At 36.4% G+C, this 23,704-nt stretch overlaps 1 protein-coding gene across 4 annotated transcripts in view; it reads left to right on the top strand.

Annotated features, from left to right (window-relative positions):
* SLIT2 (slit guidance ligand 2) overlaps positions 1 to 23,704 on the top strand; it is a 386,975-nt gene that overhangs the window by 269,651 nt on the left and 93,620 nt on the right. For 3 of the 4 annotated variants that reach the window (XM_089677471.1, XM_089677469.1, XM_089677470.1), the window contains exons 6-9: positions 2,787 to 2,858; positions 10,709 to 10,780; positions 16,581 to 16,744; positions 21,227 to 21,365. In XM_089677471.1, coding sequence (XP_089533597.1) covers positions 2,787 to 2,858; positions 10,709 to 10,780; positions 16,581 to 16,744; positions 21,227 to 21,365 — 447 coding nt within the window. Of the gene's footprint in view, positions 1 to 2,786; positions 2,859 to 9,011; positions 9,159 to 10,708; positions 10,781 to 16,580; positions 16,745 to 21,226; positions 21,366 to 23,704 lie in introns of those variants that run through there. The other variant, XM_089677472.1, reaches the window with a different exon arrangement.

Raw genomic sequence — 23,704 nt, forward strand, 5'->3', positions numbered from 1 at the left:
TACTCACAGGGCATAGTGAATTTAAAAAAGTAAATGTGTAGGGATCTTCACAAAAGTAAGTTTACAAACTTCAAGATTATTCAGATTATTAGGAATAGGCTAGAAATAATTGAAATTTTGAATGTGTGATTTCACATTTTGGACTTTTGGACATTTTGGAGCTTTAAAGCTGAACTCTAGAAGCTAACAAGCAATTGGAAAGCACAGCAATGGAAATCACATTGTTCTCAATGGTGCCCATTCACATCAATGCAACATGGTGCAATGTGATATTTGAAAAGGTTCAGGTCCTTCTTTGGTGTAACATTTTTGGCCGCATTGTTTGAAATGGGAGCGTATAAAAAGCACAAGAAAAATGTGCGTAATTGCATTTTTGGTGTGTTTTTTGGCAAGGTTTTTAATTTTAAAAAATCTTCTACCAGAAGACCCATGAAGCATGAAAAACTTATCAAAAATTTGCAAAAATATGTTACAAATCTCACTGAAAATCCCATGATTATGTATCAGCATTAGTGTGAACCCAAGCTCATTCGCTCCCTTTTGATCTGTTAAAGTGGTTTCAAAGGCTAAGGCCTTGGTCACACCATACATACAGAAAAACTGATTGACTCGTAGATTTCGCTTGCAGAGACATCAGTTTACATCAGTTTTCATGCGCACAGCAATGAGTTGTATACGTGTTGCAGATTCCTGTGCAGAAAAAATCTGCACGTGATACTAGTGTTGTGGTGTGAACAGGGCACATAGAGAACAATTGATTTCATTGTGCCCTTGCAGAACGCGTGCAGAAAACCTGAGGTCTCTACACCATGGTGTGAATAAGCCCTAAAGGTTTTCTTGCCTTAATGTATTCTCTGCATTAAGATGAAAAACCTATGTGCAGCCCCCCCCCCCCCCTTACGCTTACTAGAGTCCAGTCTCGATCCAGCACTGTGAATGAGAGCAGAGGCTCTTTCCCTCTTCATTGGGCCAGAGATAGCAGCGGGCACAATTGGCTCTCACTACTGTCAATCACAGCCGGGGGGGGGCTGAGCTGCACTCTGTGTGTCAATGGACACCCACAACAGCTCAGGAGCAAGACCACATGAGTGTGCCCATAGCAAGTGGCTTGCTATGGGGGCACTCAGCAGGGTGGAAGAAGCTGAGAGCACTCAAGGGGAACCACAAACGAGGAGGCTTGGGGCTGCTCTATACAAAACCATTGCACAGAGCATATACAAGTATAACATGTTTGTTATTTAAACAAAATAAAATGTAATCCTTTACAATTGCTTTACATATACTATTGAAAGTGTTTTATTATCTCTGTTCAACAAGTGCAAAAAATAGCTTTTCATCCAACTAGAAAGCTTATGGACTGATAACTTGCTGTACTCTCTGCTTCTGAACGGTTATCAGTTAGCACTGTTCCCTGACATCTTCATAGACTGCAAAACAACTCCTTCCCCCCTTGTTATGGAGGAGAGAGGTGTTTATGTAGTCCTAACAGTGCTATGCAGTCCTAACACACTAGGGTATCAACGCTGTTTAGTTTGGTTGACACCCTAGCACAGGAAGTAGGTTAATGGCAGGATTACCAGGTTAAAATTAAAGGGAAAAGTGTGGAAAAAAAAGAAAGGAATGCAACCACCACATCTAAGGACCAATAAGCTGCAATACTATCAACCTTTGTTCTTGGGTTTTAAAACATTTTAATTGTTGTGTGCTATGCTTGCCTGGATTTTAATTTGAAGGATGTCTTTAAGTAGTGTTTCCAAATGAACTCTGGTTATGTTATTAATTATAATTATAAAATTGATGATGATTATGATGATGATAATAATGATATTTATGCAATAATGATGATGGTAATAATGATGATAATTAAGCAATAATGATGACAATGCTGATAATAATAATGCAATAATCAGGATAATAATAATAATGATAATATTGATAATAATGATGATAATAATGGGATGATGATGAGAAAAATAATAGAAATAATAATGCTAAAAAACCATATTAGTATTCATGGTATTGTCACAACATTTTTTCAGGCGCACCTTTAGACGAGTGCCACTTATAAAGTTGTATGGGCATCTGTGACAAATAAACTGTATATCGTCCCCTATTTCTCAAGTCATTGTGCTGCCTTGTTTTCTGCTGTGATGGATTATGAAAAAGATTGAGAGGACCTCGCTCTACTCTGGAGATCTAGTTTCACATTGTGTCCTTAAATGTATCCGAGCCACATTCAGTGATATTGGACTAAAAATATGCTGCGACAGCTGGACTGCTTTAAATGTGAACTTAGTCCCCAAGTCACACAAAGGAAACGGCGCACAAGGCTTACGCCATGCAGCCATATTAAATAAGAATAGCATCTTTTCCTTTCTTGCCAAAGATAGTAAAATTAACATGCAGCTGGCTTCTCTGATAAATGGATTCAGTTAGGTCACTGAGGGGATGCATGTGACACTAAGTGATTTACAGTGCTTTACCTTAATGAAATTGTTTCAGCGAGATGACGCTGAGAGCTTTTAATGGATGGCTTTACTTGATGTAATGAAATTGCTTTCTTTTGGCATTTAATATAAGGTGCAGTTATTATTTACAAGAGCCTTTTCTGCGCTACTGTCTCTGTGCAGAGCAGCAGAAGAGCAAGAGAGCAGGGTGCAGGAGAAGAGAAAGTGGAGGGGAAAGGCTGCTGGGTAGAGCGGCCTAAGCTTTGTACATCAGACAAGGTTGACTTCACTGAACCGTTGTGCTTGTCTTTTAAGTAGATCCTCCTAATCTGTTCACAGGCAACTGGATTTTAACCAGATCAGCTGCATTGAAGATGGTGCTTTCCGAGCTCTGCGCGACCTGGAAGTGCTGTGAGTACACGTCTAGTGTCTTGGCATCAGCAGCTTATGACGAGGGCAGCCTGTGTTTTTGTGTATGTGTGAGAGAGAGAGAGAGAGAGAGAAAGAGAGCTCATCTGAGCCTGCTGGCTGTCATGTCACTGTCACTGCTCTGCAATAAATGTGCTTTTCTTCACTGCTGCATTGGCTAAATGTTTGGAACAAATATGAATTTCATGTTATGCTGCTAACTGTATGATTATCTCTCCTTCACATCTTGTAATTTTACTTCTCTTTAGCTGGCTGCTATTGAACATATGGTGGTGGTGCGTAGAGTGCAGTATCCCATAACAGCCAATCAGGTTCTACATTTCATGTCTAGAGAAGAGGGAACAGTGAATGATGATCACTGGTTGGCTGCTCTGAGTTGCTGCACTTTATGTTGGCCAACAACATCAACCTAGTTATATTTGATGATCATATTTATTTATGCATGTACACTATAACATCTATCTATCTATCTATCTATCTATCTATCTATCTATCTATCTATCTATCGTACTTGTCTGATTAAAATAAACAGAAAGATGAATAAAGATAGAAAATCAGACAAGTAAGAAATATTAAAATAAACAAAAAGATTGAAAATGATAGATAATCAGACAAGTATGATAGATATATAGCTTTACTCATCTTTCTGTTTATTTTAATCTTACTTGTCTGATTATCTGTCATTATCAATCTTTTTGTTTATTTTAATATTTCTTACTTGTCTGATTTTCTATCTTTATTCATCTTTCTGTTTATTTTAATCTATCTATCTATCTATCTATCTATCTATCTATCTATCTATCTATCTATCTGTCTATCTATCTGTATATCTACCTGTTTATCATACTTGTCTGATTAAAATAAACCATAAGATTGATAATGATAGATAATCAGACAAGTAAAATAGATAGCTTTATTCATCTTTCTGTTTCTATCTATCTGTCTATCTGTTTATCTATCTATCTATCTATCTATCTATCTATCTATCTATCTATCTATCTACCTATCTATCTAATCTATCTATCTATCTAATCCATCTAATCTATCTAATATTTCTAATCTATCTATCTAGTCTGTCTATCTATCTATCTATCTATCTATCTATCTATCTATCTATCTATCTATCTATCTATCTATCTATCTATCTATCTATCTATCTATCTATCTCTCTATCGTACTTGACTGATTTTCTCTTTCTTTCTTTCTTTCTTTCTTTCTTTCTTTCTTTCTTTCTTTCTTTCTTTCTTTCTTCCTTCCATCCATCTGTTTCTATCCCTTTCCCGCTACTCTCAATCCCTCCACTCTTCATGTTGCAAACATTTTCTGAAGTGTTGTAGCTAGGTTAAAGTCATATTTGTTCAACCTACAGCATATGTTTCCCATAACCATAAATCAGGTGGTTGAAAGCTGATTTCTGATTGGCCACTGTGGGTTACAACACACCCCTTTCTCATTGCATGATCCATTTAAATAATGTGACAAATACACTGGAGGGATGATGCTATGTCAGTAAATGGGTAACACATATTCAACTTGTTAATAATAGCCTTATAATGCATGTATGTACAAAATTGTATGTATTCATTTACACAGGTACAGGTGTGTATGTTTGTGTAATATATATATATATATATATATATATATATATATATTAGATTCTATAGCACCATCAGTATGCATAGTGCTCTTTAAAGTTGACTTTTTATAGTTCAACAACACTATATAGTCCATTACTCTAATGTGCCTAAATATTAAACAGGGGCATATCAACCATTTTAAAACAAATACATGTTATATGGCAGGGGGATGTGAAATTGGCCACAGGCAAGATTTGTGTTTTCCTTAACAAATTGGCCTTCCTGATTTGGCCTTATGAAATGAATCTTCTGATAGTTAGCATGGGACAGATGCTGAAATCAGTCTACAGGGATCTTTGCCTAATAGGCCAAAACTATGCAGTTTTCTTTATTAACCTAGAGGCATATAATTAGATCAGCCTACTCTGTCTTAAGTCTTGGCCTTTGGAAATTTAAAGTTTAAGCCTGGGTTCACATATATGCGGTGCAGTATATCGCATGGGATCCACACAGGAACTGTACTACATTCCTGTGCAAATCACATGCGATTTGTGTGCGGTATGATTGGAGCCATACATTTTGTATGGCTCTAATTGCACCGCACCCGCACCCACACCAAAAATGTGCAGGATCCTCTTTTTTGGTCCGCACTAGAATCAGATCGCATGGGTGTTCACACCTATGCAAACCAATTCTGCACATCGCAACCGCGTTTTGCTGACCGCTTTCAGGGTGTTGTTAACTTAACATACACACCCGCAGTGGTTCACATGAATGGGGTGCAATTCTGATGCGGTGCAGAATTCGCACAGAAAACGCTGCGCATTCCGGACCGCATCAGTGTGAACCAGGGCTGAATGTCCTTGCCTGGATACTAGCTATGAGACTAAAGTTCACACAACTGATAGGAAATAGTGACATGCCAACAAAATGAATGCTGAAACTAATTTTGTGTAGCTTTGAATTTCTACAGATATATATTTTTTATGAATATTAATATCCATAGTAATAAATTATTACATTTGAAAAGTCTTTTTTGCAAGGTCTTTACTGCTTAGCCTTGGAGGCCATAGATCCATTGGCGCAAAGAATTTTATTTATAAAATTACCTCTGGTAGATGGGTGAATAAGAAAACTGTAAAATTCATACAATTGCACCCATGAGTCCCTGCCGCTGAAGGAGCTTTCAGTCGTATGCCCTTACCACTATTTAGAGTAAATTAACCATAGCAAAAACATACCAGTCCATACAGATAGCGGCCATCGTGGGTTTCAGGAGTTGTAGTGAAAGACCGCTAAGCATTTAGCCACAATGCTGCCCACTTATTTATTTATTATTTATGTCAGGTAATTATATAGCGCTGTCAATTTACGCAGCGCTTTACACATATATATATATTGAACATCCACATTAGTCCCTAACCCTCAAGGAGTGTACAATCTAAGGTCCCTAACTCACATTCATACATACACATATTAGGGCCAATTTAGACAGGAGCCAATTAACCTACCAGCATGTCTTTGGAGTGTGGGAGGAAACCCACGCAAGCACAGGGAGAACATGCAAACTCCATGCAGGAGGCGCCATGGTCAGGAATCGAACCCATGACCCATTTACTGCAAGGCAGACATGCTAACCACTAAGCCACTTAAATGATAATGTAGCATAGTTAATATATATATATTTATCCTATTTATTAAATGTTCAAGGCTGGAAAAGTATTATCAGACTGACTGGGGTTGATTTACTTAAGGCAAATAGGCTCTTCAGTTTGCAGGGGAATTTTCACTTGTTTAAGTGAATGAGGTGAAGCTAAATTTCATCATCCAATCACGTGCAGGCAAAAATACTGTTTCCTTAATTTTATTTGCACAAGATTGGGTTTTCTTTGCAAAGTAAATTTTCAAAACATTCATTAAGGGAAACTCTCTTGAAAAGTAAACATTCCCTTGCAAAGTGAACAGCCTATATGCTTTAAATAATCAACGTGATTGTGTTATAATGTCTTCCTACATGCCTGGGTAATATTGTTATGTATAATATATAGGACTGGAGGACTATCTTAACTATTTTTCTGTCCCCATGTCTAGAAGGAACAACCTCTGTTCTTTTCCAGAGAGTGTAACTTTTATTGGATCCCAGTAACAGATGGCAAGTTCAACAGAGTATATAGAGAGTTATATAATCAAAATCCCAATGAGTCTCCTCAGTTATTCATTCTATAAAACTTTACCAAATATATGGACACTCCACACATGCAGCTTAATTGTCCATTCTACAAGGATTGTTTGAAAAAGTTTCTGCACTTTTTGAAAACTCTATTATATATAAAAGTGCTTAAATGTTTTGAAGACCATATATATATATATATATATATATACACACACACGTACAGTATACAGTAAACCTTCCATACATGTACATAAGTCAATATAAACTGTACCTAGACCATTCCTTTCATCCTCCAATTTCCTCTCATATACTAAGATGTGGAGGAAACTAATACAAATGCCCCATAACCTACAACGAATACACTGATGTTTTGCTTGGTAAATGCAAAAAAATTTTTTTGGAGGCTACACCTTGCAAAAATTTGCAAAGATTTGTCTTTATTTTATCATGAACAGACTGGGCCCCAATGCATGTGATTCTTTCTTAATTTCTCGACACATCACACACATTGATTGTATAGTGTGTCATGTCAGCAATTATTTTACAACCTGTATTCTCAGCATATGTATGTGAATTAGCGAACGCTCCAAGCTTTTGAAAGGTTTTGTAAATTTGAGATGGAACGCTGCGGTTTCCAGAGCTCACATAAAACAATCTCAAGTTATGACTTATTTCAAGATTTATTTGCAAATATCATAATATAGTATGTTTCATATTGTATCTTGGTTTTGCCGAAGACCTGGATTGTTTTACGTTACACATATAAGCAATCCAAGCAAACCCCAAGAGTAAAATCCTTCAACGACCTTATCAAGCGATGGCTGAAATGACAAAATATGAGAAAAGTAAATTTAAACAATGGTATAAAGTGCTGTATCTAAAAACGCTTATTAAATTCATTTAATGTACAAAAAAGGGGTCCTATAATAGTAAAACATTTGGCTAGATTTTTAACAGATGGATTTTTAAGGGCTATAATTTAAGGACTGATTTACTGCACTGGAACTTTATTTGTGTTCAATATTAACACCAAACCAAATAAGAATATATATATATATATATTTTTTTTTTAATCTTATTTAGAATGTATAACAACTACCCATTTTCATGTCTACCCCCAACACCACCCAAGAGAAGGGAATTTAGGTGGAATAAGATTGTAGAAGTTTGTTTCCTTTTTTTTAATTATTACTGTAGGAATGACTAGTCATATCAGTCCCTGGCCAAGAGAGCTTGCAATTATTTAAGCTACCAATGTATTTTTGTAACTCCAATTTTACCAGAGTTTAAACCTTAAGCTTCAAATTAAAATACATTTTACTTTGTGTTTATGTCACCTTGAGTTTTAGGAAAATATATTTAAAAGCAAGCACCTCAAGTACTCAAACTGCCAGAAATTGTTTCATGATCTAGTTAAGTTTGGGTGCCATGGGAGACCTTTAGTGCTTTAATTTTTGGCTTCAGTAATAAACTGTGCTTGGAAATATTTTTTTTTTTATTGTTGACAGCTATGGTGTTCCAGTACTGCATTGCAGCTCAAAACAGACTACCCTATAGCGCTCAACCCAGTCGTAAAGATCACTATATACTTGTGAGACAAAAGAGGAGCTTACTGGGTGTGTCCAAAATGGCGGCACAGGTTCCTTTGTACAGTAAAGCGGTATCTGCATTGCCTCACTGTAATTGGCAAACACCACACAGTCAACACATTTCTCCCTATATTTACTTATGAAATCTCACTGTTTTCGTAAATGGGTTAGCTTTTTCAAAGCTTCAGATGAGGAAAAAAAATGGAGAAAAATAATGAAATAAAGTTGTTTATGTAGATCTGTGGGATTGTTCTGAAGTTTGGTTTGATAATGAAGATTTCTCATAGTTTTTTTTTTGTAATATGAATTACATACATAATGTCAGAATAACAGTTGAAAAAAAAAAATTTTTCACCCCACCTGCCCCATTTTGCCCATGGTATTCCTGTCTGTAAATTATTTTTTGGGATTACTGCCACAAAAATTGCTAACCACTGAACAATTCTTCATGTATGACATGTTAACATTTGTGTCTTCCTGTATATTAAAAAATAACTGATCCTCATCTCACCTTAACAAAAAATGGAGACATGTGCCACTTAACCAGTAGCCTGCAGAGATTTGAGATGAACTTCTAAAAGTCATCCAAGTTCAAATGACAAGAAAACTTTTATGCGGATTTTTGGGTTCTGATGAAATTTTGCAACTTCAGTGATGGCAACTGAATATAAATGTGCGGTTTATGGTGACTGCACCCACTGCGGCAGTAGTAAAATTCTGCTGACGTTTGTGGGAGGAGCCATGGTTGAACATAGGAAGATTGGAATATTCTAGAAATTCTGAAGGGCGTCGAGCCTTGATAAGCGCCAGATCCTTTCACATTTTTGTTGCACACTCTGCTTCTCCGGTTGAGCGGATGGTTCTTTCGCTGAACCACCCTTCTGCATCACCATTCTTACCGATCCACATCTGAATTGTCTTTCTAAAATGTCTTCAATTTCAGGCAAGTTTGTGCGCTTTTATACTATGCATGCTTTAATTTTAAATGGTCTTTTTCTTACTTTTTTATTTTAATTGTGGCTGGTGGCTAAGGCAGTTAAAATCTTTTTCATCATTAAGCATTTTCTATGTTTAAAGGTGTTACATAATGTGGTGATGGATTCTTTTACTATTTTGTACTTGTTAATTTTCTTTCATTTATTGAATTAGGGATTGTACTTTAGTATCTCTAAAGCAAATATGAAACTCAAAATGCTTGCGTTATTTAACGGGAAAAGACAAGATTTTGACAGCTAATATACTGACTTTAAATGTCTTTAGCTGTAACTGGTTTGGTCTGAGAGTTGAACCAATGTTGTTTAATATTGCATAGAAAGATTAGAAAAAAAAAAATATATATATACATTATAAAACATTTTTTTATTTAGATAACATATCACCTGAACCCTTGAGTCATATAAGGGGACTGTGTTTTTCTAGCTATGAGGATTTTTTTTCAGAGGTGTAGGTACCACTAAAGTATACATTTGATAAATATGTGTCTTTTTAAAACCTTAGTAACTATGTACTTATTTTTCTTTCCCTTCAACATCAATTTGAAATAAAGGCACATTTGCTAAGCTTGTATTTCTCATATATAGCTTATTAAATCTTTCCTTCATGGTGCCAAAAAGCCAACCTTGTTGGTTTTGTTCTACCATATTTAACTTATCCTAATATCAGATGTGGTAGTGGCCAAGACTAAATGAATTTTTAAAGCAGGTTGATGTTGTTCCTAATAGAAATGGCTTATATTATAAATCTATAATACGAATTTAGCAGAAGAGCAGCAGATCCAGAAAATTATTCTTAATATTAGAATCAAGGAGAATTTTCCCCCAACTGTGGTGACTTTTGGATTATTGTTTCCCCTTCCTTCTGTTTTCTACCTTCCTCCAGATTAGCGGTATTATTTATTAGTATATTTTAAACTATGTGAACAATGTTTGTTTTTTTAAACTTACAAAATATGGAACCCAGGTTTTGTGGAAACTAGTTGAGGTTTGAGAACAGCCAAGTTTTACTAGCAATTTTTCTTAGTAATGCTTCCGTCAGTCTATTGCCAACCTTGAATTTCAAGTCAACATTAATGTGAAGAGGAAATAATGTGTGATGTGCTTTAAGACTAGATGTAGGAGTCTTTGTGACCCTTCTGTGACTTGCTGTACCCACAATGCAGTTCACTGTAGTATGCCTACATGGCACTGTTACCAAGCGCAGTATTAATTGGGTTGTACTGCAGTTTTCATTAGCAGCACATTAAATAAGTGGAAACTGCCTGTGGGAAATGCAATGCAGACGTTCAAATGTTTCAGACTACTCCAACGGTATTTTTAGTTAAGGTTCATTGCAGTTAATATTGTTCCTGTGCACGATTATACATTGCCAGGGAAACATGTTGAACAGATTTTTCGAGCAATAAAGTTTACGCTGTCAAAAAGAAAATATGCAGTCATATTACAAATCCTGCTGTTGCCTTTGGTGATCTAACTTCTTTGCTTTCATGTTTTACAGTACCCTCAACAATAACAATATCACCCGACTTTCAGTGGCAAGCTTCAACCACATGCCAAAACTGCGCATTTTGTAAGTAGATTTTTATTAATGAATCTCCTGTATTTGTGTTGCTCTGAGAAAGAAAAATCATATTTTGCTGTGTTTAAATAGATTATAACATCACTTGAAATCTTTGTCTTGGGAAACATCTGCTTTCATTAGTAAAATCTCATGTAAAGCATACAGAGAAGCAATTTTTTAACCAAAAAGATAATTTAGCAGTTTCTTGTGTGTGTAAGTAAATGTAAAAAAATAAGGAACTTTATAATATATAAAATAGCCGTAATCCTAAATCTAGAAGGTAACAGCTTACATTTTTTTTTTTTTTCAAAAGTTCGTTGACAGTAGATCAAAAACCCAGCAAGTAATCAGTAGGATTTTTACTGTACAACTAAACATCAGAAAGTTGAAAAAATTTTTAAATCTCTCTGTGCAGAAATATATGTAAAGAACAATGAATAAAAAATACTCTTCATATTTAATGAACTGCAGTTATTTGGAGAACAGCCAGATATCCTGTCCCTTGTTGCAAAAGAAGAAAGATTTCTTACTTTCTAAATCTTTAATACATACTGAAACAAATATCAGCACATGCATCTGTCTCTCTCTCTATACTGTTAGTAAAGTCCAGTCCATAGTTGCCATATTTCAATATTTTGACTGTTTGAAGTGAACACCTTAGTTTGAGTACCTTTAGCTAAGCACTTCAGTAGTGGTAGACACCGCAAATAGATATTGCACTGTTTATACTTTTTAAGTATCATTTCTGAATTTTTTTTGGCATAGACAAACTGTTCTATAAGGTCATTCTAAGCACAATGATTATGTGAAAAAATACAGAAACTCATAGCAGCTGTGCAACAATTGTTTCACTGAGTTGATTACAGTATATTGAAATCTGGTTGATGGGCTAGTACACTTTGCACATCATACCCAAATGAGTTTTAATAAGACAAACTGTGCTGCTGAAAAAAACATCCTTTTTAAATTAATGAAATAAGGGTGATACATAAAAAAATCTAGGTGTGATTTGATGGAGTTAACAAAAAGGGGAGAGAGTTACTAAAACTGGAGCACTTGGAATCTGGAGCAGCTGTGCATAGTAACCAATCAGCTTCTAACTTCAGCTTGTTCAATTATGCTTTGAGAATAAAGCCTAGAAGCTAATTGGTTACTATGAACAGCTGCACCAGATTCTGAGTGCATCAGTTTTAGTAACTCTCCACCAAAGTGTCCCTTCACATCCCTCTTGTACCTTCTGCACTTTCATTATAAGACCAACCAAAGCCTTTTGTCCCAAGCCATTAATGCTTAGTAAAGACATCCCAAATCCACAGCACCACTCCAAACTCCAGTACCTCTTAAAGGTCATAGACCATCCAGGTGCCGACTCCTGTAGCCAGTTTCCGTTCCAACATGAGAATGTAAGAAGATGAGAGTTGCATGTCATAATTAGCTCATATACTCTGTTAGCAATAAAGTGGCTGCATACATATAGTTTCTATCCAGGAAACCAAACTCCCTAAATGTGTTTTACCTCTATGGGCTTGTTCACAAGGATAGATTAGGTCACTTACTTGAGACTTGGCATTGTCTGTAAATGTGACCCATTGCTGTGATTATATACTTGAATGTTCCCATTTTATCCAACACCCTCAAATGCTGATGAATACCTGAGAACATTATTGTGGACAATATCCACTTTGCCACACAGAAATACAAAACATGAGCGGTGATACTTTGTAGGAGACTAGATTTCTTTAAGATCCTAACGTGATTCATAAACTGTCTCCTCTGCTGCTGAAACTTAGCTTTGCCTCAGTATAAAACATGCCCCGACCACTTCTTAGGCATATGTCAGTTTTATATGCACAATGGTCAAAAATGGAAAGATGAATCAGATGCAGGTACTGTTGCAGAACATTGTCCTGAATTAAATAGATATGCACAAAATATTGCAATTCCTTTGCTTAATACAAGGCATTGATTAGTGCCTGATTTTGGCTGTACCCCAAATATAAAAAGAAAATGAATATAAATGCATTTGAGTTCAATCCTCAGGATCATTTCATGTGTACCTTTATGGTTATGCAACCCTGACTGTATATTGAAAATATTTCAACCCTTTATCAAATCCTACTCTGGTCTTTGCTAAACTTTCCTTTTCTGTGTGGCAACCCTGAAGAGATGTATTTTCTACTTAAATAAGTGCATTGACATACTAGGTATTTCACATTTCATTTAAGGGCATAGACAGGCTTTGATTGGCTGTCACCTATGATAAATAGGAAATCTTTACTCTTATTACTGTACTGCAGCCAGACATAATTAAACAGAACTGGCTCTTTGACAATCTTTGTAAAATGAAATTAGCTCTAGAGATGGAGCGGTGTATTTTAGTACCCATTAAAGTTGGTTAGGACAGAGGGCATCAGCTTAGCAAATGAGTATTACTCGGGAAAAACTATAGAAACACAGATGCAGTGTATAACTAAGCTTTTATATTTCTGCCTCTAAGCCAAAACACAAATTTCCATGAATAAAGGAACTTTTAGTTGTATTCACAGAAATAAAAGATGAAGAACTAGAGAAAGTCCACATTTTATTAGCTTTTTCCTTTTTTTTAGTTTACTGCAATGTACTCAGCAGAAATTATAAATACAGACTAAAGGGAAACTTAGGATGGCCATATATAAATACCAAAGAAGACATTCAGGTCAGGATCAGGCTACTCCAAGGGGCGAAGTTGAGCACTTCTGATTTTTGGAAACCCTCAGTATTAATTTCAAGGCAGATCTTTATGACTTTTAGTGAAAAAGAATGAAGGTGTTGTACATGTGGCATGAGTTGCATAGGAAAATAGGGTAGTGGTGCTATAGAGACCAGGGAGATGTTCTCATAGAGAGAAGTCAGTCTATGCCTAGCCCTATGCTTATGTAAAAAGTGTTTAGCAGGACAAAAGCAAATGCCACAAGTAGCCTTGGTGTACAAATAACATTAGTTGATATGTATTTGTGATCAAACTTTGCAAGCCTATGTAGAGTGAGAACACTGACAATTCCATATTGCTGTATGTCTAAATTTTGCTGCACATGAGTTTAGGACTGACAAGTCTTTCTGGTTAATGCCTGATTTGCCAGTTATGTTTCAGTAAACTAGTAGAACCTTGTTGGAGGCTTTTTTTTTGGTCTTTAGAAATGAAGATCATGATTGGGTAAATAAAATGTTTTCTTGTCTTTGGTTTCCTCCTTTTCAAAGTCCAGTCCTTGGGTACACCTACAGTTTTTGGAGAAAAATACTGTCGACCAGGTGGCATATAAGAGTGTCTGCTGAACTTATAGATATAATACAAGCAAGCATGTTTATGCACCAGTCTTTATTATTATTATACAGGATTTATATAGCGCCAACAGTTTGCTCAGCGCTTTACAATATAACGGGAGACAATACAGCAACAATACAGTTCAATACAAGAGGGTTAGGAGGACCCTGCTCCTTGGAGCTTACAATCTAGGAGTCTTCTAAAATATTCTACTTTACAACGTCTATGGCAAGATTTAGTTCAGTATCTTTAAATGGAATTATTGAATAAACAAGCAGCTGCATTATCACAGTATCTCTGTCTTGCAGTCAGAGGTTTATCATGAACGCCTTCTATTTTGGTCATCTTAAACTTCACATTTATTTTAGTGAAGGGTATTGTTAGCTCTTTTCTACATCAAAACTTTGTTTTTAGATTTATTGTCCCACTTATAAAAATAAATAAATAAGTAAATGAAAAGTTGTCATACACCAATTTAGCAATTACCATGAATGTTTTATTATTGTTCATATGCTTTAGCTAGTTGGAATCGAGCCATGATCTTGTGCTGACCTGCCCATTTTCGGAGTAACAAACTTAATTCCTCTTTGTGTTGCCATTTCCATCTTTCAATTTCAGACGTTGTATTGAGCTTGGGTCCCGAGGGGCCAAAAGCAACTAATCCCCTTTTCTTTGATTAAACAAAAAAGAGAGGAAATCAGAAAAAAGGATACAAGGGGGGTGTTTTATATTGAATTATTTTTCTTGCCTTGTTCAGTTGAAAACGAATGTGACCTGTTAAAAGGATTTTGCAGGCTGTTTCTATAGAGACTAATAAAGCAAGACTTAGTGATATTTCTAATTGGGAGCCAAATCTTTTATGGGTCTTTTTTCACTCTTGCTGTCAGTATACTCCCCCTATAGAGCAATTTACTTCAGATGTGTTTTGTCTTTTTTTTTTTTTTCTTTTTAACCCCTGCTTTTGTTACAGTTTTTTTAGCTTCTGAGTTCGCAACTGTTTTCAAGCTCCTGTATGTTTTCCTAACCAACTGTAAAGAAACAATGCTAGATGTGGAGAGATTGCATTTTTATGTTGGCAAACACTGTTTTTTTCTGCCTTGAAAATAAATTAGTTTTGAAAGGATTTGTAACAGATAAGTTGGTAAACAAAGAAATGAAAACAAAAGTGGTGAGGATTATAAAATTAAGCTTTTTAGTTTTGGATCAATGGGCGCTGCATAGACTAGTCTGAAGCAGTAAATATCTGAAGTGCAAGAGTACAAATGATCAAACTTTTTAAAATCCATCTTCAGTGGTTGATGGCCATATTTTATTTGCCCCTTCTTGAAGATTACCATTATAATGCCAAGAGGCAGCGATGCCCTCACTGTCTTGTTGAGGAGAAAATCCCCTTTGTAAATGTATTGATACCTTGCTTGCCACTTCTTTGTGCCATGATATTTTTATGTGGTTTTTGAGTGAGGTGTCTTTTTTTTAACATTAGTAAAAAAATGAAAAAAAAAAGGGTAACCACTCCAGGTCCTGTTACATTAGATCACATAGTAGTAGATAGCCAAAAATAATCCAAACTTCAACAAACCAAAGCAGTTTGTTTTAGATCTTGACCCATGAAAGCCAGTTTGCTAATCTGCACTATATACACAAGCCAAATGCTAAATCCAACCCATATTTCGGTGCCGCTTGCAATAAGTTTTTTAGTGTGCACTTAGTTAACAGGTAGTTGTTTTGAAATAGCTATCATTCTTGGATAATGTGCATTGTGCTAGCAAATGTCCACAATTTGAGCATAAAATCAATAGGATAATAGCACTTTGCAGGAAAAGGAAAAATTCCTTGACTTCAAAGGTGTAATATAGTAAAACCGCATGGGCAAATTCTGACCCCTGGGGAACCATGCACTCTTCTCCATACATTAAAGCGTGTCTCTAGCGACTACAATTTTCTCAGATTTTTTTGCATAGAATGATGAAAGGTTAAAACATCTGTCCATTTTTATTGCTGTATTTGTCCCCGCTGGGAGGGGAAATCCTATATTTTACGGTTGTCACCAAAGGAGAAACAGATGGGAAATCTTTAAATGGGGACAGCTGTTCTGGTAACCTCTGCTTAAGAGGGGATTTCCCTTCGCTATGGAGAGATTTCTGCTATGTTCCTGTTGTGTTTTTGGGACAGGAAGTGAGGAGAAGCCTCTCCAATGGGACATAGACAAAAAAACAAGTGCTAAAATAGATTTTAACCTCTCCCTACACTATTCAAAACTACGATACACATTAGAACGTCTGGTTTGAAATTGAAAACTACACCATGCCCTGATACTGTCAAGCAGGCAAATTAGGGATGTTAAAGTCAACTACTGGTGGCAACATGCCTTGGTGGTTATGTGAAGAATACACAAATACTGGGTATTTTATGATATGCACCACAAGTACCCAGTGTATGCATTGACATTGATTATGTCATACATTGACATAAAGTTTTTACAAAATGGTCAATTTCTTTTTTCTATAGTCGACTTCACTCCAACAACTTATACTGTGACTGTAACTTGGCCTGGTTATCAGACTGGCTGCGGCAGAGGCCCCGTGTTGGCCTGTACACTCAATGTATGGGACCTACCCACCTGAGAGGACACAATGTGGCTGAAGTTCAGAAGCGGGAATTCATATGTAGCGGTAAGGATGTTTTATGTCAATGACATTGCTTATATTCTTTATCATTAAATAAAGGATGTGATCAAGCCTTCTGAAAGACTTGATCAGGATAAAGCTGCCTTATGTGGCTCGATTTTTTCTCACACAGCCCACAAACTAAACAAAAGAAAATTAGTTGATTCCCCATCCACACTAATAGCATAGATGGAAGAATCTCCACTCCTGGCTATTGTACTGTACCCATGGCTGTCTGAATACCCAAACAATGAAAAGAGGTAAACACTATTGAGCCAATAATTTTCCACCCGGCTCTGTCAATTTTTAAATGGACTTTTGGTACTTGCGTGACCATCCATGACTCTAAATTTGAGCCATTGATGGGGGCCGTGACCCATTCATGAGCAGCCAGGTTATCAAAGTCAAAATGCCATTTCAATATGCACTGGCTAACTTGACAATAACTCGGCAAAGGGTTCGGATCTAAATTGTTTTCACATTTGCTTCAGAAATATGAGGCTCTCTTTTGTTGCAGTGCTGTAATAAAAGCCCTTCATATATTTTTATTATAAGTTGAAAAATTGATGAAAACATCAAAAGAATGCCCTTTTTTTACAATTGTGACTATTCGACATTATTACATCCATATATACATGGTCATATTTATCCTGATTACAAGTAGATCAAATATGTGTAATTTTTTATGGCAATGACACTTCTGTATGGTCTGTTACCTCTATTTAGTAAAATTGATTTACATCTTAATAATATTAATGAACCATATTAATCATTAATTTACCTAATTAACAAAATAACCTACCTTAATCATTATCTGTCGAAATTAATCCAGCATACCTAAGAAAAAATCTAAAGGGCATAGGAGATATTCAGGAAACAAGTTACTAAAGTTGTAAAGCAAGTGATATTTTTCATTTTATCACCATACCAAAGGGTCACTCCCTTTCTATATCAATGAATCTCCTTGAACAGCTGAAATTGCTGTTACACCCAAAAGGGAGAGATAGTAGTGACACAACTGGCTGTAAATGTTTGTTAGTCAAACGTTTAATTAATCATAATGATTGGCTTTGATGATGATCATGTAATCAGGAACCACAGCTATTTGTAACCAATCTTTAATCTGAGACCTGAGGATCTCAGCTACAGAATTTTCAAAGGCCTATATAACTTTGTGTACAAAAGTGCACTGCTAGGTCAAAGTTGAAACCATTGTAGAGAAGTGTACCTCTAAGTGACTATTGATGTGCTTTCAACAGGTTCTGCAAAAGGCTAAAAAACATAAAAAGGCATTAAGTACAGGTGCCGTTACAAGTCAACTTTATCTGATGATAAAAATGGAACATTAAATATTTGCTATTGCCGATGGCTGGGCACTCACAGAATTTTGAGATGAGGAATAAAGATACATTAGAGTTTCATTTAGGTGACTAAAGTTTATCAGGGCTTGATAAAGGTGGGCTGCACCCTACCAAAAGATCAGTCACTTAAATAAAACTCTGATTCATCTGTTGCCAAAAACAATAAAAAACAGTACCACTCAAAATGCCCCCCCCAAACCTGTGTTAATTGGATCAGCATGTGAATAGACTGATGCAAGACAGGTAGGGATCGACTTGTCATTGACTCCCTGTTGCATAAATGTGAATGAGATGGGTAAACAATGTCCTTAGCTCCTGTTCTCCACCTATAGAGAACTCCTCAGACACGTTTCGCCCTTTTCAAGGCCTAATCATAAAGACATCTGAGGAATGCCCATCTCATTCACATTTATTCAGCAGGATGCTGCTGTCTGTGTGCAGATGGCTACCATTTCATTGAAGTCTGTACTGCATGCTAGAAATCGTATTAGTGCTCAACCACCTCCAATTGCATAATATATGTGTATATTATATACCAAAAAAAATGTTTAATATAAATTTAAAATTGGCAGAACCCAATGATAAGGCTTACTCTTTATAATACAATAGTTTTGACTTGAAAATCAAAGTTAGATAAACTGAATTTTAAAAAAGTTCCATGAGGGATAAAGTAGAACTGTTATTTCTGTGCTAATAGTCAGTTTTTCCGATTTTGCATTTGGCAGGTAAGTGTCTTAGACATTGCTTGACTGTTACCACATACCCAAAATTAATTAGATTTTTTTTAGAAGAATATTAAGCAGAATGAAGTTCTATTATTTGCATTTGTATTTATCAAAACATACCATTGAACTGAATGGTGCCAATAAATTCTGCAACTCTTTACAGAGAACATTTGATGGAATTCTTTCACCTTCTGAATAACAGACATTGGCATATCAACAAAGAAACAATTTATTGACTGTGTTTTCTTTTCTTTTTTTGTACATAACTTTCAGATGAGGATGAAGGCAAGTTATTTTTTTTTTGTCTTCCTCAATTTCTGCCCTTCACTTTGTTTAAATGACTTTATTGTAATTGGGACAAAGGAAAGTGGTGGTGGTGCCAATAACAGGCAGTCAGGTCTAAAGAGAACCACTCAAGAATCTAAATATTCAGACTTACATTATCATACAAGTTGCATTTGTTAGATTTGGAGCACAGTAAGGTTTTATTGGCTGTAATTGTTCTCCTTCCAGAGCCTGAATGTGAATGTGCAGGGGACTAACAGAATGTAGTACAAGGATACTATTTTGGAACGAGATCACGTTTGGGGCTTTTATATCAGTCTTAAATTTACATTACGACTTCAATTTAGGATGGCTGTAAGACACTCTTCTGCCAGCTGCCTGATTTCATATCGATAACACACACACCTGATTGTGTATCATATACCAAATGGGAGGAATGTACACAACTTCCAGGCTCTGTTATAGTTACTTAGAAGTTGGAAGACCATGTGTATTATCAGTTCAGGCAGTTAACAGACCAGCAACTGCAAAAGAAAATCATCCTCAAGAGCATGGATGGAGGAATCTGCACTGCCGGCTCTTACATTCAGCAGCCTAGGCACCCACATCTGTTTGAATAGAGTAGAGCTGCCGAACACCAACTGCATTTGGATAGGGTGGTTCTTGCAGGGACAGCTACTGCTCCAATTTCAGCTGATTTAGCAGGAATCCAGCTTTACTTGGGTAATAAAAGAGACTTTTAAAGAATGAAGCAGGAAAACTAATAGCATATGTAAATATATTAACAAAATATATAAAATAAATTCTAGAGAAAAAAATCAATAAAAATTGTTTTTACAATAACCTATTTACAAAATATTAAACCTAAAACATTGTATCAAGCTAAAACCTGAATATTGGTCATTAAATAAATAGGATGTTTGAAAGAAACACAGGCTGACTATGGTCATTCACACTATAGCTATGGAAAGCAAGCCTTAGGCTACTTTCACACTGATCCGTGTTTTTACCACATTTGCAGTGCGTTTTTTTTTAACCACTTGCCCTCCAGAGGATTTAACCCCCTTCCTGACCAGGCCATTTTTTGTGATACGGCACTGCGTTACTTTAACTGACAATTGCGCAGTCATACAACGCGGCACCCAAATTAAATTTACATCCTTTTTTTTTTTTAACCACAAATAGAGCTTTCTTTTGCTGGTATTTGATCACCTGTGTGAGTTTTTTTTTGTGCTATAAACAAAAAAAGGCAGACAATTTTGAGGAAAAATAAAAATATTTTTGACTTTTTGCTGTTAAACATGTCCAGTAAAAAAAAAAAAAAAATTTCAATGGGGATGTGTGTTTTTGGTGCATTTTTTTACCGCACAAATCTGCAGGAAGCAGGATTTTTAAAACTGCATCGGACCTGCAATGGATCAGTGTGAAGAGTTCCATAGGAATACATGGTTACATATTTGTCTTCTGCTTTTTTCAACACAAAAGTAGAAGAAAAACAGATTAGTATGAAAGCAGCCTTACTGGTGGTTTTCCACAGCATTGATTGACCAAAAAGGCCCCTGCAATTCAGTTCAAAACTGAAGCATGTCTCATTTAATGCAAACTGTGACTTTAAGACCTCACCAAAAACACACTGCAGGTGCATTTTGATGCCTTTTTTTAATTGATTTTAATGGGGAGGTGTGTTTTTGGTGCATTTTTTTTACCACACGAAACCTGCACCAAAAATGCAACAAGCAGGAATTTTAAAAAAAGCACCACACCCGCAACAGATCATTGTAAAGAGTTCCATAAGAATACATGGTCATATGTTTTTCTTCCATTTTCTTTAACACAAAAGTGGAAGACAAATGGGTCAGTGTGAAAACACAGTATTGTTTGACCGCAAAAGGCCCACAAAAGGCCCCAGCAATTCAGTTGTTCAAAACTGAACCATGCCTCATATTATTGCAAACTGTGTTTGAAGGTTAGTGTCTTTTCAGGTGACTCATCACAAAAAAGCATATAAGCAGAAATGGATCCTTACCTTTTCCTATATTACCCTTTAGATATTGTCAAAGTGTCCAATGAAGTGTTATATGTAGATGAATAATGCGATCTTTCAATTATTTTGGCAGGTCAGCAGTCCTTCATGATTTCTTCTTGCAGTGTCCTGCACTGCCCGGCTGCCTGCACCTGCAGTAATAACATTGTGGATTGTCGAGGAAAAGGATTGACTGAGATCCCTACCAACCTGCCTGAGACCATCACAGAAATGTAAGACATACTGACATCTTTGTATCTGCTAATTTAATTTATTTTTAACTGGGAAGAATATCATACAAGGAAATTAGAATGTTACTTCTCCAAGCTGGTCCACTGAAATTAGAATGTTACTGCTCCAAGCTGGTCCACTCATGCTCGCAGTAGTCCTTGGGTGCAGATCCAGCTTGTCACTGAAGCATCTATGATTAGCAAACACTAGGTTAATGGCACTCCAAAACTGATGCAAATTCCTTAACTTCATACTCTGATTAACTGCTGGTATGTGTGAAACGAGTTGCAGATTCTACCCACTTGCTGTATCCTGTTTCCTATTAAATAAAGCTTATTACAACCATTTTTGGAGTGCCATCAACCTTGTGTTTGCTAACCATAGGATATTGTACAGACTGACATTCCAAGAATCTAAGTATCTCTAATGTAATGGTATCTCTAAAGTACTGGTAAAATAACAGCAGATGTGAGATAATGTACAGGATTACTCAGTAAGGCAAGAAGCCAAGTGGCCAATTCCAACCAATCAAATTTCAGTTTAATGCAATCAGTTCAGAGTAATAAAAGGTCTGTTTGGTTGTTATGGGTTAATACATTCAACCCATTGTTGATTTCCTTGCTGAATAAATTATCACTTTATTTGTAGAATGACACTAGGTTGAATGGCAACACATGAACAGCCCCAACTGCATCTTGGGAGCAGAGCTTTTTTTCACAGTTTGGACCTGCTTAGCTTAAGCTGGCCATACCCTAGTAGATTCTCAAATAAACATTTATGTTAATATTTGTGCAAAAATTCTCATTAGTACATTCATAGTTACATACAGTATAGTCCATCCAGTTCAACCTGTGTGGGTGTGTCTTTATGTCAGTATAATTTACCATACCCCTGTTTGTTGCACTCACTAAGATACCCAGCTAAGAGATTTAACGATTGACAGTTCCTGCTGAAAACACTGATTGTGGAAGGGAGTTCCATATCCTTACTACTCTAACAGCAAAGAACCCCTACACATTTTCATGGAATGGCCACATGTTTTCTTAAGCTCCCCTGAAACTGAATAGTTTTCTTCCAAGCAGGGATCACCATTGAGGTAGTAGTATATCGCTATCATATTTCCTCTCAAGCGTCTCTTCTCAAGGAAGAATACGTTTTATTTTTTTAGTCGTTCCTGGTAACTGAGGTCCTCCAGTCTCCTTATTAGCTTTGTTGTCCATCTCTGAACTCTGTCCAGTTCATTCAATGACTTGATGAACGTCATTGCATGTAAAATCCAAAAGTCTGGTTGTACCCAAGTTGATCGATAGACCAACTTGGGTACATTCAGCCTGCCCATACATGGTTAGAATCTCGGACAGTCCCTGTTGAACCAGGCGAGATTCGAACCATCTATGGTTGTCTTTAGGCTTTAGAGATTCCATGTACAGCAGCCAGACCTCTGAAGGTTTACCTGGCAGCATGGAGACCATACAAGCAGAGAAAAGGTTGTAGATTTTCTGAAATTGCATTGGGATTATGTAGCCAATTTAAATACAAACAGTGCTTAGTGGCGTTCTTTAAATAACTGTGAAGCGTGGGAAAATATAAAAGAAAGGTTGCAAGAGAGGTATGTGAGGGATTTGACCCATGTGCGAGTGATCAAAGGACAAGCTCTTCACTGTAATGTAGTTTCTGTTGACATGCAGTCAATATAAACTGCAGTAATCACTGAGATGTAAAACAATCTAGTGGCTGATTCTCATATCCCAGGGGAGGATTAAACAAATCTTCTATGTAACTCAGCTGTGAGGAGATGCTGGACAGGACAGTCCAATGATCTCCTCTCTTGCCCTCCCCATATGATTGGTCCTTGAGCAGCCCAGGGGTTAAAATGGAATTCTGCTAAGCAAAAACAAAGAGAAAACCTAAATGTCAACCAAAGATCACTGTTAGTTCAATTTCCTTCTCTGCTTTGGATTATGTGGCCCAGATGGTGCATCCTGCAGCTTCCAGTAAAGGCTGTGAAGTGATTTTATTAAAGTGCCTTTGATTCAGCTGCTTAGTAGTCAAGTGAATTTCTGTGGACAAAGAAGAGCCTTAAGCGGTGTGTCTGCAGAGAGATAGAACATCAGCAGTCACAAGTGGATGCTCTGAATGTTTAATACTGGGGCCATTCAGCCTCAAAACAGCATATAATGTGGACCAACATGTCGCTTATCAGGGATTCTTTATCCATCTACTTTATTGCCTCTATCTCTGTGCAGGCATATACAGAGACAGTCTGTCTTAGTTTACAAGGTAACGTTTTATGGAGTTTATGGAGATTAGCAAGGGACTGTTCTGCCTTTTGCTGCATTAT

This window comes from Staurois parvus, unplaced genomic scaffold (assembly GCF_062004578.1).
Source record: "Staurois parvus isolate SC_StPar_1 unplaced genomic scaffold, SC_StPar_1.0 ptg000186l, whole genome shotgun sequence".
NCBI lineage: Eukaryota > Metazoa > Chordata > Amphibia > Anura > Ranidae > Staurois > Staurois parvus.